Source organism: Miniopterus schreibersii (assembly GCF_964146895.1).
Source record: "Miniopterus schreibersii genome assembly, chromosome: 8".
Lineage (NCBI taxonomy): Eukaryota > Metazoa > Chordata > Mammalia > Chiroptera > Miniopteridae > Miniopterus > Miniopterus schreibersii.
The window spans coordinates 25,140,237-25,153,958 of NC_138109.1; the positions used below are offsets into that span (position 1 = coordinate 25,140,237).

Genomic DNA, 13,722 nt, shown 5'->3' on the forward strand with positions numbered 1-13,722 from the left:
CCACCAGGGAATGCAGCATGCTGAACAGTGGGACCAGTGGGACTGCAGGAGCAGTTGTCAGCAGGTGACATTGCTGAGTTCCTGTCTGTGCCCTGCTACCAGAGCACAGGCCTGAGGGGGCTCCTGGAGCTGGGTGTCTCTCTCCATGCCAAGCAGACATGCCAAAGCAAATGTCAGTCCTAGGAGAAGGAAAAGGAAAGAAAGTGGAGACCTCAGGCTGGCAGAAGGTGCCAGTATCAGCCTGAGGCTGCTCAGGGCAGACATAATGTCCTCTTTTGTTCCTCAATACCCCAGAGGCTTTGGGCCCACTCCTGCTGGGCCAGGGTGCAAGTTGGGGTAGAAGGGGAAGAGGAGACCCAGGCAGGACTCCTGCCCAACCCTGCCACTCCCTGATGGCTGGCAGACAGAAATCCCTGGAAGAGTGTTTTCCTGAGCAGCATTGCAAACCTGTGAGCTATGGAGTGGAGCCCGTAGAAGTGCCCAGCAAGAGGGGGCCCGGGAAGCAGGGCTCTGCCACCCCCAACCAGGGGGACTCCTTGCTTATTACAGCAGGCTCTGTGTAAGCTTTTGTTTGGAAGATTTTTTTAAAAAAGGAAAACTTTCAATACCACTGGTCTGGGTTTTAAAAATGGTTCCTTTTTTTGATCTTGAGTTGAAGCAGAGGGGCTGGGCCAGGGCCAGGCACTGACACTGTGCAGACCCCATTTGTCCCACCTTAGCTACTCTTGGAGGACACCTTGAATAAATTCCTTAACTTCTTCAGGAGCTGCCTTCCCTGTCTATAAAATGGGAGGGGGGGGGGGGGGACCGCCAACTTCAACAAGTTAATGTGAGGTTTGAGTGAGAGAACTAATATAAAGCATTCAGCACTGTCACAAAGCAAAAGATCTACTTAAGAACCAAGGTGTAAGTCCAGTGGGAGAGCCTGAAAGGCTACCACAACACAAACCAGGGGTACCTGTGGGCTGAGAGGACAGGAGAAGGGACCACTCAACTGGTCCCAGACCCCCCCAGCTAGTGGCCGCGGGGGCTGATGCCTTGGTATGCATCAGTAAGGAGCTGTGTCTGCACGTTCCAAAGCCCTGACACTTGAGTCCAAAAAAGGCCAAGGAAGGCCAGGGCGGATGTGGCATCCAAGAGAAACTCATTAGGAAACAGAAAATGAGGCCACTGTCTCATTTGTATGTTCAGATGGGAGCGTGGGGCCTCCCTGCTCACTCTCCAGCATGCTCGCAGATATGAAAACCAGAGTTGCTATGGAACACAAGCATCTAGGACACATACTTGGTTCACTCAGTATACGTGCTTTGAGGGCTTCTTATGTGGCAAGTTCTGTGCTGTCCATGGAGGATTCCGAAATGAGTGTGATAGCATGCCTGCCCTCAGGGAGCTCACCTAGGGAGCTCGAGCAAGGCCCAAGTCAGCAGTGTACCCGGTGCTGTGAGCTCCCCGGGAAGGTGGGCTTCAGTTAGGGGGCGTGGTTTTAGAGCTGGGCCAGGAAGGCGAGTAGAGGGTGGACTGGGAGCAAATGGGGGAAAAGCCTTTCAGGCAGAGGGCACAGGCTGAGGACAGGCAGAGAAAAGGAAGGCCTATGGGGTGTTTGGGGACCCAGAAGTCCACAGACCTTACTTTATTGCCCAGCGTGGGGGCAGAGAGAGAGGGCCCCCTGGAACAGTAGGTAGCTTAGGGTCCCATTGAAAGGGCTTTCCTTGCCATACCAAGAAGCATAAAGCTTATCTTATAAGCAGGTGCCATCTAAGGTTTCTTAAGTAGGAAAGAGTTATCTGTTCCCAAAAGGTTAAGTCAGTTGGCAGGTGGGAAGGCTGGTAGGGAAATACAGTGGCAGGAAAACCCGTGCTAAAGGGGGATGAGAAGGACTTGGAAGTGGGAAATGTCAAAAGACGTTTCAGAGTAGAAATGATTGATAGAAATGTCAGGTTAGAAGTGTGAAGGCTGAAAGAAGAGCATAGAAATGGCTCATTTGTTCAACTAGGCAGATGACAAGACCTGTGGGTTCCAGAAAAACGCCACTGATGCAGGACTTCCAAGTTCACAGAATAAATCAGTTGCCTGTTCTTTCCACACAGCCATATTCTTAAAGAAAAAGCCAGTAGGGGGTGCTATAGGCATTCTTTCCCTTCCCTGCCAACCGTGGGTGTTATTTCTGCCAGTCAGTTCCCATCTGTGGCTCTCTGGTGCCAGTCTCCACGAAAGGCAAACCTGGACAGCTTGGTGTAGCCCCTGCATGTAGAAGGCTTTTTATATAAACAGACGTTAGCATTCCCAGCCAGTCTCTCTTACATACCCAATGACTTGGCACCTGATGAATCCCCAGCCAGCTTCTCCCTGCCACACAGTTGCTAAGTGGGCATCTGGAGAAGTGGAGGGCCAACCTGACTGAGGAGGGATATGAAATAGAAGGTTCAACAAACCTGTTGTGTTCACATTTTAAATTCACAAAGCTACCCAAAGCACATACAGGCATACCTCACTTTATTGAGCCTCACAGATACTGTGTTTTTACAAACTGAAAGGAACCCTGCATCAGACAAGTCTGCCAGTGCCATGTTACCAACAGTTCAGGTGGTGGCTAGCATTTTTGAGCAAAGTATTTTTTACTTCAGGTCTGTACATTGTTTTTAGACATAATGCGATTGCACACTTAATAAACTCCAGCGTAGTGTAAAAATAACTTTTATATGCACTAGGAAACCAAAAAAGTCATGCGACTTGCGTTGTATTATTTGCTTTACTGTGGTGGTCTGGAACCGAACCCATATCTCTCCGAGGCACGCCTGCCTGTACAGTTGACTTCTGTGTGACCTCTGGACCCCTCGGAGCACAAGCCACCCCAGGCAGTACTCTTTAGGGAGCCCAATTGACCCTTGAAGTTATGATTCCTCTTGTTATTATTGTCATCAAGTCTTTAGTGCCTCAACTCCTGCTTGTCCCCTCTTGACTCTGGACCTAAAATATTCTTCCCTGTCCCCTGCCACCCCATGGAGCCTTCCTCACACGGGGTGAGCACCCCTCTTCGAGCTCTCAGGGCATCTCTTGGCATTAGATCCAAGCTAGACCTCCTAGATCTAGCACCATGACCAGTGCCAAGTAGGCTTTTAGGAACTGGTCCTTAAATGATTTTTTACAAATGAATGAATGTATGAATGAACCACCGAACGAAAGAATGAACACAAGACAGGAATCAGGCTGCACTGAGTCATGGGTCTCACTCTAATGCGGACTGAGCCGTGTCCTGGAGGTCCATTAGGTGACCAGCATCATGGAGGTGTCCAAGGCTGGTAGTGGGGTCAGAAACGGGCATTCACACCAAAAGGTAGCAGGAGCCAGAAGTCCCAGTCATGTGACAGGGTTGTAGAGGGTGGAGCGGGGGAAGAAAATGAGAGCAGCGTCCACTTGGGGTCTTTGCTGTAGCAGGGGGACAGATACCGGGAGCTGGTTACGAATCACAGCAGGAAGGGTAGATGAGACATTCAGTTCGGACACGAAATCCACAGGATTCAGTGACCAAGCAGATGGAGATGACCAAGAAAGAGTAACTGAAGATGTTTATGGAGAGAACTGGGGGAATGGACTCTCAGCCTCTGGTTTTTGTTCTGATTACTATGCCTGCGCTGAGTGGGGCAGGAGAGTGAAGCCGCGTGATGGCCACTAAGGGGAGTGGAGAGCGGCCCTGCGCCTGCCGGCTGCCCACGTACTCGCTGCAGCTCTCCTGAGACTCCTTTCTGGGCTCCCCAGCCCGACCTTTACCCCCTGGTTTATAATTTCCTCGTTAGTAAGAGTCTCGTCTTGCTCAGCTCGGTATCCACAGCATTCGTTATTCATTCCACAAATATTTACGGAGAGCCTCTTACAGGCAAGGCAGAGTCCAAGGTCTTAGAACCCCATAAATATGCATTTAATTGATCGTGTCATGATACCAAGTTGGCATGGAGAAGGTCCAGGGCGAGGAAACCCGCAGAGAGTTTTACTGGAGAGCGTCCGGAAAGGAAATGTGGGCAATTCATCACCCAGGCCTGGGTGGGTTAAAAGGGTAAAAGATCAGATGGAGAAAAGCTGCTGACTTTATACCAAAACAGGCACAGGGCCCAGCCAAAAGCTAGGGATTGGCAATGATCGGGCATTTCCTCCTAGAAGGCAGAATGAGGAATACTGAAATGAAGTGATGCACTGAAAATCTGAAGGGGCATCTGACATGCCCAGACAAGGAGGCCTGGAGGGAAAGAATATTATGGGAGCTCCCTGTTGGGCTCCCCGGGCATGCCCCATAACCCAGAAGTGCCTGTCAGGACTCAGAACAGTGCTTGGGACCAGCCCATTGTCTGGGCTCAGGCTCCACACTCACCACTCCGGAGACCATGTCCCATGTGGAAGCACAGCTCATTCCAGGCACGAGCCTGCTTCATGTAGGCTTGGCCCGCGTTTGCCTTTTTTGGTAGTCAGACCCTCAAGGCTTTGCCCACTGATGGCCCAGCTCACAGACAGCATCTCTCAGGAGCTGGTTAGAGATGCAGGACCAGACCTACTGCATCAGAAGCCACATTTACCAGGATCCTCAGGTGATTCTTTTGCATGATCATAAGGGAGGTGCCACTGTAGACAAGCCGAGTACAGAGGCTTCGGACTGAGAGGAAAGTGATCAGGTCTCTCTGAGCCTAAGGTGAAGGGGACACCTCCACAGAGCCCTCGTGCTGACTCTGAAAAGGAAGCAGTGATTCAAGGTGTGGTAAAGGAAGAGTGTTCCCAGAGTGCAGAGCCCCCCTACCTAGCATCCAGCAGGCTCTTCACCCTCACTCCCCTTCACTCCCCTCTCGCACTTGGCGTTTCATACAGAACTGCCTGTCATACTTCTGTGCCTTTATCCTGCTGTTCCAGTTGTCTGGGACCCCCTTTCCTTCTTCCTTCAAGCCTCAGCCCAAGGACCAATTCCTAGTAATCCATCCTGGTCATTCAGGCAGAGCTAAGCCCCCTCCTGCATCACAGCAGGGCAACCACCATGCTAAACTGTGCCCAGATCCCCCATGAAACCCTAAACCCCTCAAGAGCAGGGGCCAGGCCTCACTTTCTATATACCTCAGGGTCAGCACAGTGCCTGGCACATTACTCAGTATATTTTGGATGGATGCTGCATTGATGGATGGTTGGATGGTTGGATGGATGGATGGATGGATGGATGGATGGATGGATGGATGGATGGATATTGTCAAACACAAGAGAATCAAACTTCCAGTGGGTGTCATGAATGTTAATTATCCATTTACTCCTCTGTGTTCCTCACTAAACAGTGTGCTATTGGAGGCAGAAACCATGTATTTTTTCTGCCCACCTCTCAGGGACATGGCAGATACCCTATAAATGTAGGTTCAACGGTTAGTGAAAAAAATAATAAAGTATAGAGCAGTACTTAAGAGCTTGGAGCTCTGGAGCCAGGCTGTCAGACAGAATCCTGGCTCTGTCACTTGCTATCTATGTAATCTGGGAAAGTTACATAACCTCTCTGTGCCTCCATTTCCACTTTTGTAAAATTGTGATTATAATAGAATCTGCTTATAGGGTTATTATGCTTCTTCAATGCATTAAATTCATATGAAGGTCTTAGAAAAGTGTTATTGCTGTTGATGTCAGGAAGAGCCTGGGTGGTTGGAAACAGTGTGCGGAGTCTATATCTTATGTTGCCAGAGTTCACTTGAAGGTAAGTTAGCTGGTACCTCGCGAGGCTGAGCCATGAGCTAGGATAAAGACTCTTGCCCTAGTAGAGGAACCAGAGAATTAATCTGGGTCCAGGACCAACCCACCCATTCCCCACACCCTCAGCCCCTGGCCAGGGCAGGCCCTGTGCCCACTGATCACTCATCCATCCATACTCACTCTCTTTTCCTCCTTTTCTGCAGGAAAACGTCTGTCTCATCAAGGAGATTAATGAGCTCCGCAGGGAGCTGAAGCTCACCCGCTCCCAAGTCTATGACCTTGAAGCAGCTCTGAAACTGTCCAAGAAATTCCAGCCACAAGAGTTTCCAGAGACAGGTACTGTCACCAGTGGCTAAAGGAGAAGGGCATTGGGACAAAGAGACCAATGGCAGCAAAGAGCAGGCCTCCCTTCGGCTTCTGAGGTTGCCTCTCCCACGTGTGTTCCTGTATCAGGTCACATCCACCCTGTGGCCTTCTGGGGGCCTCTTCATGCCACACGCCTGTGCTCTAAAGTGTCTGCAAGGACCCTGTCACATTCAAATATATGCAGGTCCAAAACCCTTGGGGTTAGCTACAGTGTCAGAATTTAGAATCTTTCAGATCTCAGAGCAGCGATTTTCAACCTTTTTCATCTCGTGTCACACAGAAAGTAATTACTAAAATTCTGTGGCCCATCAAAATACATATATATATTTTGCTGATCTGACAAAAAAATAGGTATAATTTTGATTCATTCACACTGGACAGCTATTGTGTTAGCTGTTGTCATTTTTTAATTTCACAGTCTAAGGGAAAAGAGGTCAGCGCCCCTGACTAAAGTCAGATACTGCATGTTTTAAAAATCCTCATGGCACAGCAGGTGAAAATCACTGTCTTAGAGCATCCTGTGTACTATCTAGTACATGACAGCCCTAGAGGGGTCTAGGGCAGTGCCCTGAAATCAAACACATTAGTATTTCTGTTGTGAAACAGATGAATACTCACATTAAACTTCATAATTTAAAAATGCTTTTCATTTTTAGAGCTGTTTGCCTTTTAGAACTTTGGATAAGGGATTGTGGACCTGTACAATTAACAAAAAAAAAAAAAATCAGAAGCTATTTAAAAGGAAAGGGGGAAAATGATATCAGCAATTGTAAATGAGTTATGACTGCAATTATATCCTGAAGATCCTCTGCATTTCTGTCAGGCAAGGCAAAAAAGGAAACAAAGAAATATGATTATTTACATAGTTTTCATTTGTAGAAAAGGAAGTTTCTTCTTTTGGAGAAACCAACCTTTCCCTGTCACTAAATTCCATGAAAAACATCACATGATGCTCATGAAAGGGATGTTGAATAACATCATTGATAGTCTGTAACTGTAGGTCTTCAGACAATAAAAAAAACATTCTTCAGGTGTCCGTTTCTTATCTGGACACTCAATAAAAACCAAGAGTGAAAGGTATTTCTATGGAAAGTTAAGCTGACATGGTTCAAGTATATTGTTTTTTGGTGATTTACATTCAGAAATCAAGCAGAGAAACCTTTTTTTTTTTTTTTAAATTTTATTTTTGTTTAAAATATTACAGATGTCCCTTTTTCTCCCCAATGACCCGTTCCACCCCTTCCATCCCCCTCCCCAGTCCCTCTCCCCACCATTGTCCGTGTCCTTGGGTTGTGCATATATGCATATGAATTCTTTGGTTACTCTCTCCCCCTCCACCCACTCACCCTCCTCCATCCCTCTGACATTCGTCAGTTTCATCTATGCTTCCATGTCACTGAATGTATTCTGTTCATCAGTTTATTAAGTTCTTTAGATTCCACGTATAAGCGAGATCATGTGATGTTTGTCTTTCTCTGCCTGGTTTATTTTGCTTAGCATAATACTCTCCAGGTCCATCCATGCTGTCCCCAAGGGTACGAGATCCTTCTTCTTTACAGCTGCACAGTACTCCGTGGTGTAAATGCCCCACAGCTTTTTTATCCACTCATCTACCGATGGGCACTTGGGCTGCTTCCAGATTTAGCTATTGTAAACTGTGCTGCTGTGAACATCAGGGTGCATATATTCTTTCTGATTAGTGTTTCAGGATTCTTAGGATACATTCCTAGGAGTGGAATCACTGGGTCAAAAGGCAGCTCCATTTCTGATTTTTTGAGGAACCTCCCTACTGTTTTCCATAGTGGCTGCACCAGTCTGCATTCCCACCAGCAGTGTACCAGGGTTCCCCTGTCTCCACACCCTCGCCAGCACATGTTGTTTGTTGATTTGTTGATGGAGCCATTCTGACAGGTGTGAAGTGATACCTCATTGTGGTTTTAATTTGCATCTCTCTGATGGTTAGCAACATTGAACATTTTCTCATGTGTCTCTTGGCCATCCGTATGTCCTCTTTGGAGAAGCATCTATTTAAGTCCTTTGCCCATTTCTTAATTGGGTTGTTTGTCTTCCTCTTGCTGAGTAATATGAGTTCTTTATACACTTTGGAAATTAGCCCCTTATCAGATACATCCTTGGCAAATATGTTTTCCCAGACCGTGGGGTTCCTTTGTATTTTGAGGCTAAGCTTAGAAACCTTGATGAAACATCCCATGCCTGAGGACTGGGTCTTTCAGATATCAGCTGTCTCACGCACTGTGGTTATGTAAGATGCTGTCACTGGGGGGAGGTGGCAGAAGGATGCAAAAGAACTCTCCGTACTATTTTCATGACTTCTTGTGAGTCTTAAACATATATATGTATGTGTGCGTATATATATAATTTTGTTGTCTCCTGTGCCCTTTTCATTAGCACTGAAGAGAATTTGACACAGTGGTAAACTCTCTGAGTAGTACCTGAAGTGGCAATATCAGGCACACAGAATAACATAAGAGCACAACTTGTGTTATAAATACCCAGATACTTGACTGCTTGGAGGTGAAACCATCTTCAGCAGGAGCTGAAGTATAGATGTGCCTGTGAACAACTACAAAAGTTCTCTTTAAAAAATACTTTGAATATGCCCAAGGATCCTAGCAAAAAATTAATTGAGACCTCCCCAGGATGATGGATGATGCACCTAGGTTCTTCTTATTACAATCATGGAAATTTTCAGATATATTCAAAAATTGAGAGAAAAGTCTAATGAATCCATCCCCCAACTTCAACAAGTATCAGTTTCTGTCACTATTGTTTTATCAGTATCCATACCCCCCAGTTACTTCCCTCCACACCTGCCATGGATTATTTTTAAACCAAACATCATATCACTCCTGTGCTATAGTTTTCTCGTGGGAGATATGTATTGTTCACAACTGTTGAAGACATATATTACCAATTGTCTGCTCTGATCACAAAGAACCTAAGTCAGACCTCTGATTTTGAACATGGGCCCACCAAGACAAGTTAGTTCAAACCTGTTTGAAGAAATGATGGTAGAAAACTTCCCTAACCTGGTCAAGGAAAAAGTCACACAAGTTCAGGAGGCACAGAGGGTCCCAAGCAAGAAGAATCCAAAAAGGCCCAGGCACAGACACATCATAATTAAAACGCCCAAAATTCAAGTCAAAGAGAGAATATTGAAGGCAGCAAGAGAAAAGCAATCTGTTACCTACAAAGGATCTCCCATAAGGCTGTCAGCTGACGTCTCTTCAGGAACTCTACAGGCCAGAAGGGAATGGCATGAAGTATTCAAGGTACTGAAAAACAAGTATCTGAAACCAAGACTACTCTATCCAGCAAGGCTATCATTCAAAATGGATGGTGAAATAAAGAACTTCCCAGACAAAAAAAGGCTAAAGGAGTTTATTGCCAGCATTGCAAGCAATGTTAAAGGGACTGCTGCAATAAGAAGAAGAGATAGAGAAACATAGGCATAAATAATTAAAATGGCAATAAATAAGGACCTGTCAATAATACATGTAACTTTAAGGATTTCAAGGGAGAGATCAACAGCAATACAGTCATAGTCGTGGACTTTAACACCCCACTGACTTCACTGGATAGATCTTTCAGACAAAAAGTCAACACAGAAACAGTGACTAAATGGCACACTAGATCAGATGGATTTAATTGATATTTACAGAACATTTCACCCCAAAGCTGCAGAATATACATTCCTCTCAAGTGCACATGGGTCATTCTCAAAGATAGACCACAAGTTAGGTCACAAAACCAGTCTCTACAAGTTCAAGAAGACTGAAATCATATCAAGCATCTCAGATCACAAGGGCATGAAATTAGAAATCAACTACAGTAAAAACACTCAAAAACATTCAAACACATGGAGGCTAAATAACATGTTATTAAACAATGAATGGGTTAATAAAAGCTTCCTGGGAACAAATGAAAATGAACACACAACAACCCAAAATCTATGGGACACAGCAAAAGCAGCCCTAAGAGGGAAGTTCCTAGCACTACAGGCCTACCTCAAAAAGCAAGAAAAATTTTTAGTAAACTATCTAACCCTACAACTTAAAGAATTAGAAAGCTCCCCTGTGAAGCCATCCGGACCAGGGCTTTTGTTTGCTGGAAGTTTTTTTATTACTGCTTCAATTTCATCAGTTGTTACTGGCCTATTCAGGTTTTTCTGACTCTTCCTGATTCCATTTTACATGATCTCACTCACATAATAAACAAAATAGACTGAGGAACAAAATAGATCCAGAGACACAGAAGCATGTAACAAACTGATGATTCTCAGTGGGAAGGCGGGGCTTGGGGAGTGGGTGGGGAGAGATTAATCAATAACTTATATGCATATATGCATAACCCATGGACACAGACAATAGTGTGGTGAAGGCCTGTGTGTGGGGGGGGTAGATGTGGGTTGGAGGGGATCAATGGAGAAAAAAGGGAGGATATCTGTAATACTTTCAACAATAAAGATAAATTTAAAAATAAAATAATAAAAATAAAAATAAAAGATGTCAATACTACCCAAAGCAATATACTGATTCAGTGCCGTACTTATCAAAAGCTCAGTAATGTTTTTTGAAAGAAATAGAAAATCCATTCTGAAATTTATATGGAATCTCAAATTACCCCAAATAGCCAAAACAATCTTGAAAAAGAATGAAGTTGGAGTCTCATACTCACACTGATTTTCAAAATTTATGCAAAGCTATAGTAATTAAAATAGTGTGAAACTGGCATGAAAACAGATGTACAGATCAATGGAATAGAATAGAGAGCCCAGGAATAAATCCTCACATACATGATCAGATGATTTTCAACATGGGCACCAAGACAATCTTTTCAACAAATGGTGCTGGGAAAACAGGATATCCACATGCAAAAGAATGAAGTTGATCCTTACCTTATATCATATACAAAAATTAACTCAAAGTGGAACAAAAGATCTGTACATAAGAGCTAAAACTATAAAGCTTGTAGAAGAAAATATAGGGGGAAATATGGCAATGGATTTGGCAATGATTTCTTAGGCATGACATTAAAGACACGGGCAACAAAAAGAAAAATAGATACATTGGACTCCATCAAAATTTAAAACTTTTGTGCATTAAAGAAGAAGAGTGAAAAGGCAACCTACCAAATAGGAGAAAAATGTTTACAAACCATATATCTAATGAAGGCTTGATACCCAGAATATATAAAGAACTTCTACAACTCAACAACAACGAAAAAAAAAAAAAAAGAAGATTAAAAAATGGGCAAAGGACTTGAATAGATATTTCTCCAAAGAAGTATATACAAATGGCCAACAAGCACATAAAAAGGTGTTCAACATTACTAATGATTAGGGAAATGCAAAGCAAAACTACAATGAGATACCACCTCACACCCGTTACGATGGCTACTATCAAAATAAACCAAACAAAAACAAACAAACAAAAGAAAATAACAGATATCATCAAGGATCTGGAGAAACTGGAAGCCTCGTGTACTATGTTACAATGGCATAGCCACTATGGAAAACCGAATGGCAGTTTCTCAGAAAGTTCAAAATAGAATTACCATTTAAACCAGAAATTTCACTTCTGAGTATACACCAAAAGAATTAAAAGTAGGGTCTCGAAGAGATGTTTGTACACCCATGTTCATAGCAGCCTTTTTCACAGTAGCCAAAGGTGGAAGCAGCCCAAGTGTGCACCACAGATGACCAAATAAGCAAAATGTGGTATATACATACAATAGAATATTATTGCATCAGAAAGGAAGGGAATTTTGAAATATGATACAACATAGATGAACCTTGAGGACACCATGCTATGAAATAAGCCAGTAGTAAAAAAAAGACAGACACTGCATGATTCCACTTACCTGATGTGCCACTAGAGTAGTCAAATTCATAGAGACAGAAAGTAGAATTGTGGCTGCCAGGGGCTGGGGGCAGAGGAGGGTGGGGAGGTGCTGTTCAGTGAATGAGGAGTTTCAATTCTGCAAGATAAGAGGAGTTCCAGGGTTTGGTTGCAGGACAATGTGAATATACTCAACATTGCTAAACTATACACTTAAAACTGGTTAAGATGGCAACTTTTATGTTATATATATTTTACCACAACTTTTTTACAAGAGTGGGGGAGAGGAGTTAGAGATTGACATTTGGAAGTGCTGCTGTGGAGGGTGAGTTTGCAGACTATGGACATAAAGTCCGTCTGGGGCTGGAAAGCAGGAATTTGAATCTCACGTGTTGCTTTCTCAGTAGCGCACATCAGGCCAGATGTACAAGTGGAGACACTGGATGGTTGCGTCATCTCAGGCTTGAGCTGTGCGGGGCACATGGGCAGAGGGATAAGGCATCTAGAATACCGAGGGTGCTGCAAGAAAATGGTGCAAGAAATTTACTGTGGGTCTAACTGGACAGAGAAGGGAGTGGATGTAAAAGGATCCCATTTGGTAGGGAAAAAATGGAGTTGTCCAGGACGAAGAGGTCCAAAGTCATGAAAGAATAGGTGTCTTGAGCACAAGGCTGTAAGAAAGGTCATGATAGGAAAGCAGAGTCCTCGTGTGCGACGAGGGAGGGGAAGCCACAGGAGTGGGTGCTGACACAGCGTGAATGCCAAGGACATTCGTGCTGAGGGACTGGCCTTGTGAGGCTAGGTAATGGCTGAGCCCTGGACCCTGGTGGACACCAGCGTTGCCCAGTATGATGGTAGCACCCAAGGATGATGGGGGGTCGCGGGAAAGTCCTCAAGCAACATGAACGAGTGGTCACACCAGGAGGGGTGGAAAGGGATCTGTCTTCAGGAGCAGGGGTTTACCTGAGAAGGAGCACTGGCAGTCTGGAAGCCAACCAAAGTCAACAGGAGAGTGCCACCCTGCTCGGGACATGGGGGGTGGGAGAATGAGCAGCCTGCACTGGAGGGGGCCTCAAGGCCGGCAGATTGGGGGGCTCAGGAGAGGGGCTGAGCTAAGGTCATGCTCAGCTCAGCATTCGTCTATCACTCTCAAGTGTGTCTCTCCACCTCTCCATCTCTATATCCGTAGCATCTGGGACTGAGTGTCTACCCCCCTAGTAGATGCTCAATAAAAGTCTGAGGAGGGAGGGAGGATATGATGCAGTCCAATGACAGGCCCACACTTGTCCCGCTCTGTCCCTTACAGTACCCCATGAGGACAAGCTCCGCATCGCTCCCACCATGAGACTAAATGAGCAAGAAGAAACCGGGAGAATTATTGAAATGCAACGCCTAGAAATCCAGCACCTCAGAGACCAGATCCAAGAACAGGAGCAGGTCCCAGGGTTCCACCCCATCTCTGGCGTTCGGCTTCCCTCCCTCGGAGTTCGGTTTTCCTCCCTCATCAAGGCAGAATCGGACTCTCAGGTGCCGACCAAGTGACCCCCTCCAGTGAGCCAGCTCCAGCCACACTAGAAGCAGCATCGCCCAGCTGCCCCCAGGACGACGCTGGGCTGCAGTTCCTGCGGCACCCGCCGCACCAGCCTCTCTCCTGCCCTGGGGAATTGGGACTTGGGCAGAGTAAAGGCGTTTGCCCACACTGTGTCCAACTCTTTGCTTAGACAGGGAGCTGGGGAGGAGGAAGGGAAAGGGGACCCTGAGGACTGGGGTGGGGAGCGGGGGGCTCCAG

General features: G+C 45.5%; 1 protein-coding gene across 1 annotated transcript in view; it reads left to right on the plus strand.

Annotated features, from left to right (window-relative positions):
* CFAP57 (cilia and flagella associated protein 57) overlaps positions 1 to 13,632 on the plus strand; it is a 53,726-nt gene extending 40,094 nt beyond the window's left edge. The window contains exons 22-23 of the mRNA XM_081145524.1: positions 5,910 to 6,042; positions 13,240 to 13,632. Coding sequence (XP_081001650.1) covers positions 5,910 to 6,042; positions 13,240 to 13,475 — 369 coding nt within the window. The 3' untranslated portion in view covers positions 13,476 to 13,632. The remainder of the gene's footprint in view (positions 1 to 5,909; positions 6,043 to 13,239) is intronic.
* Positions 13,633 to 13,722: the final 90 nt, after the last annotated feature.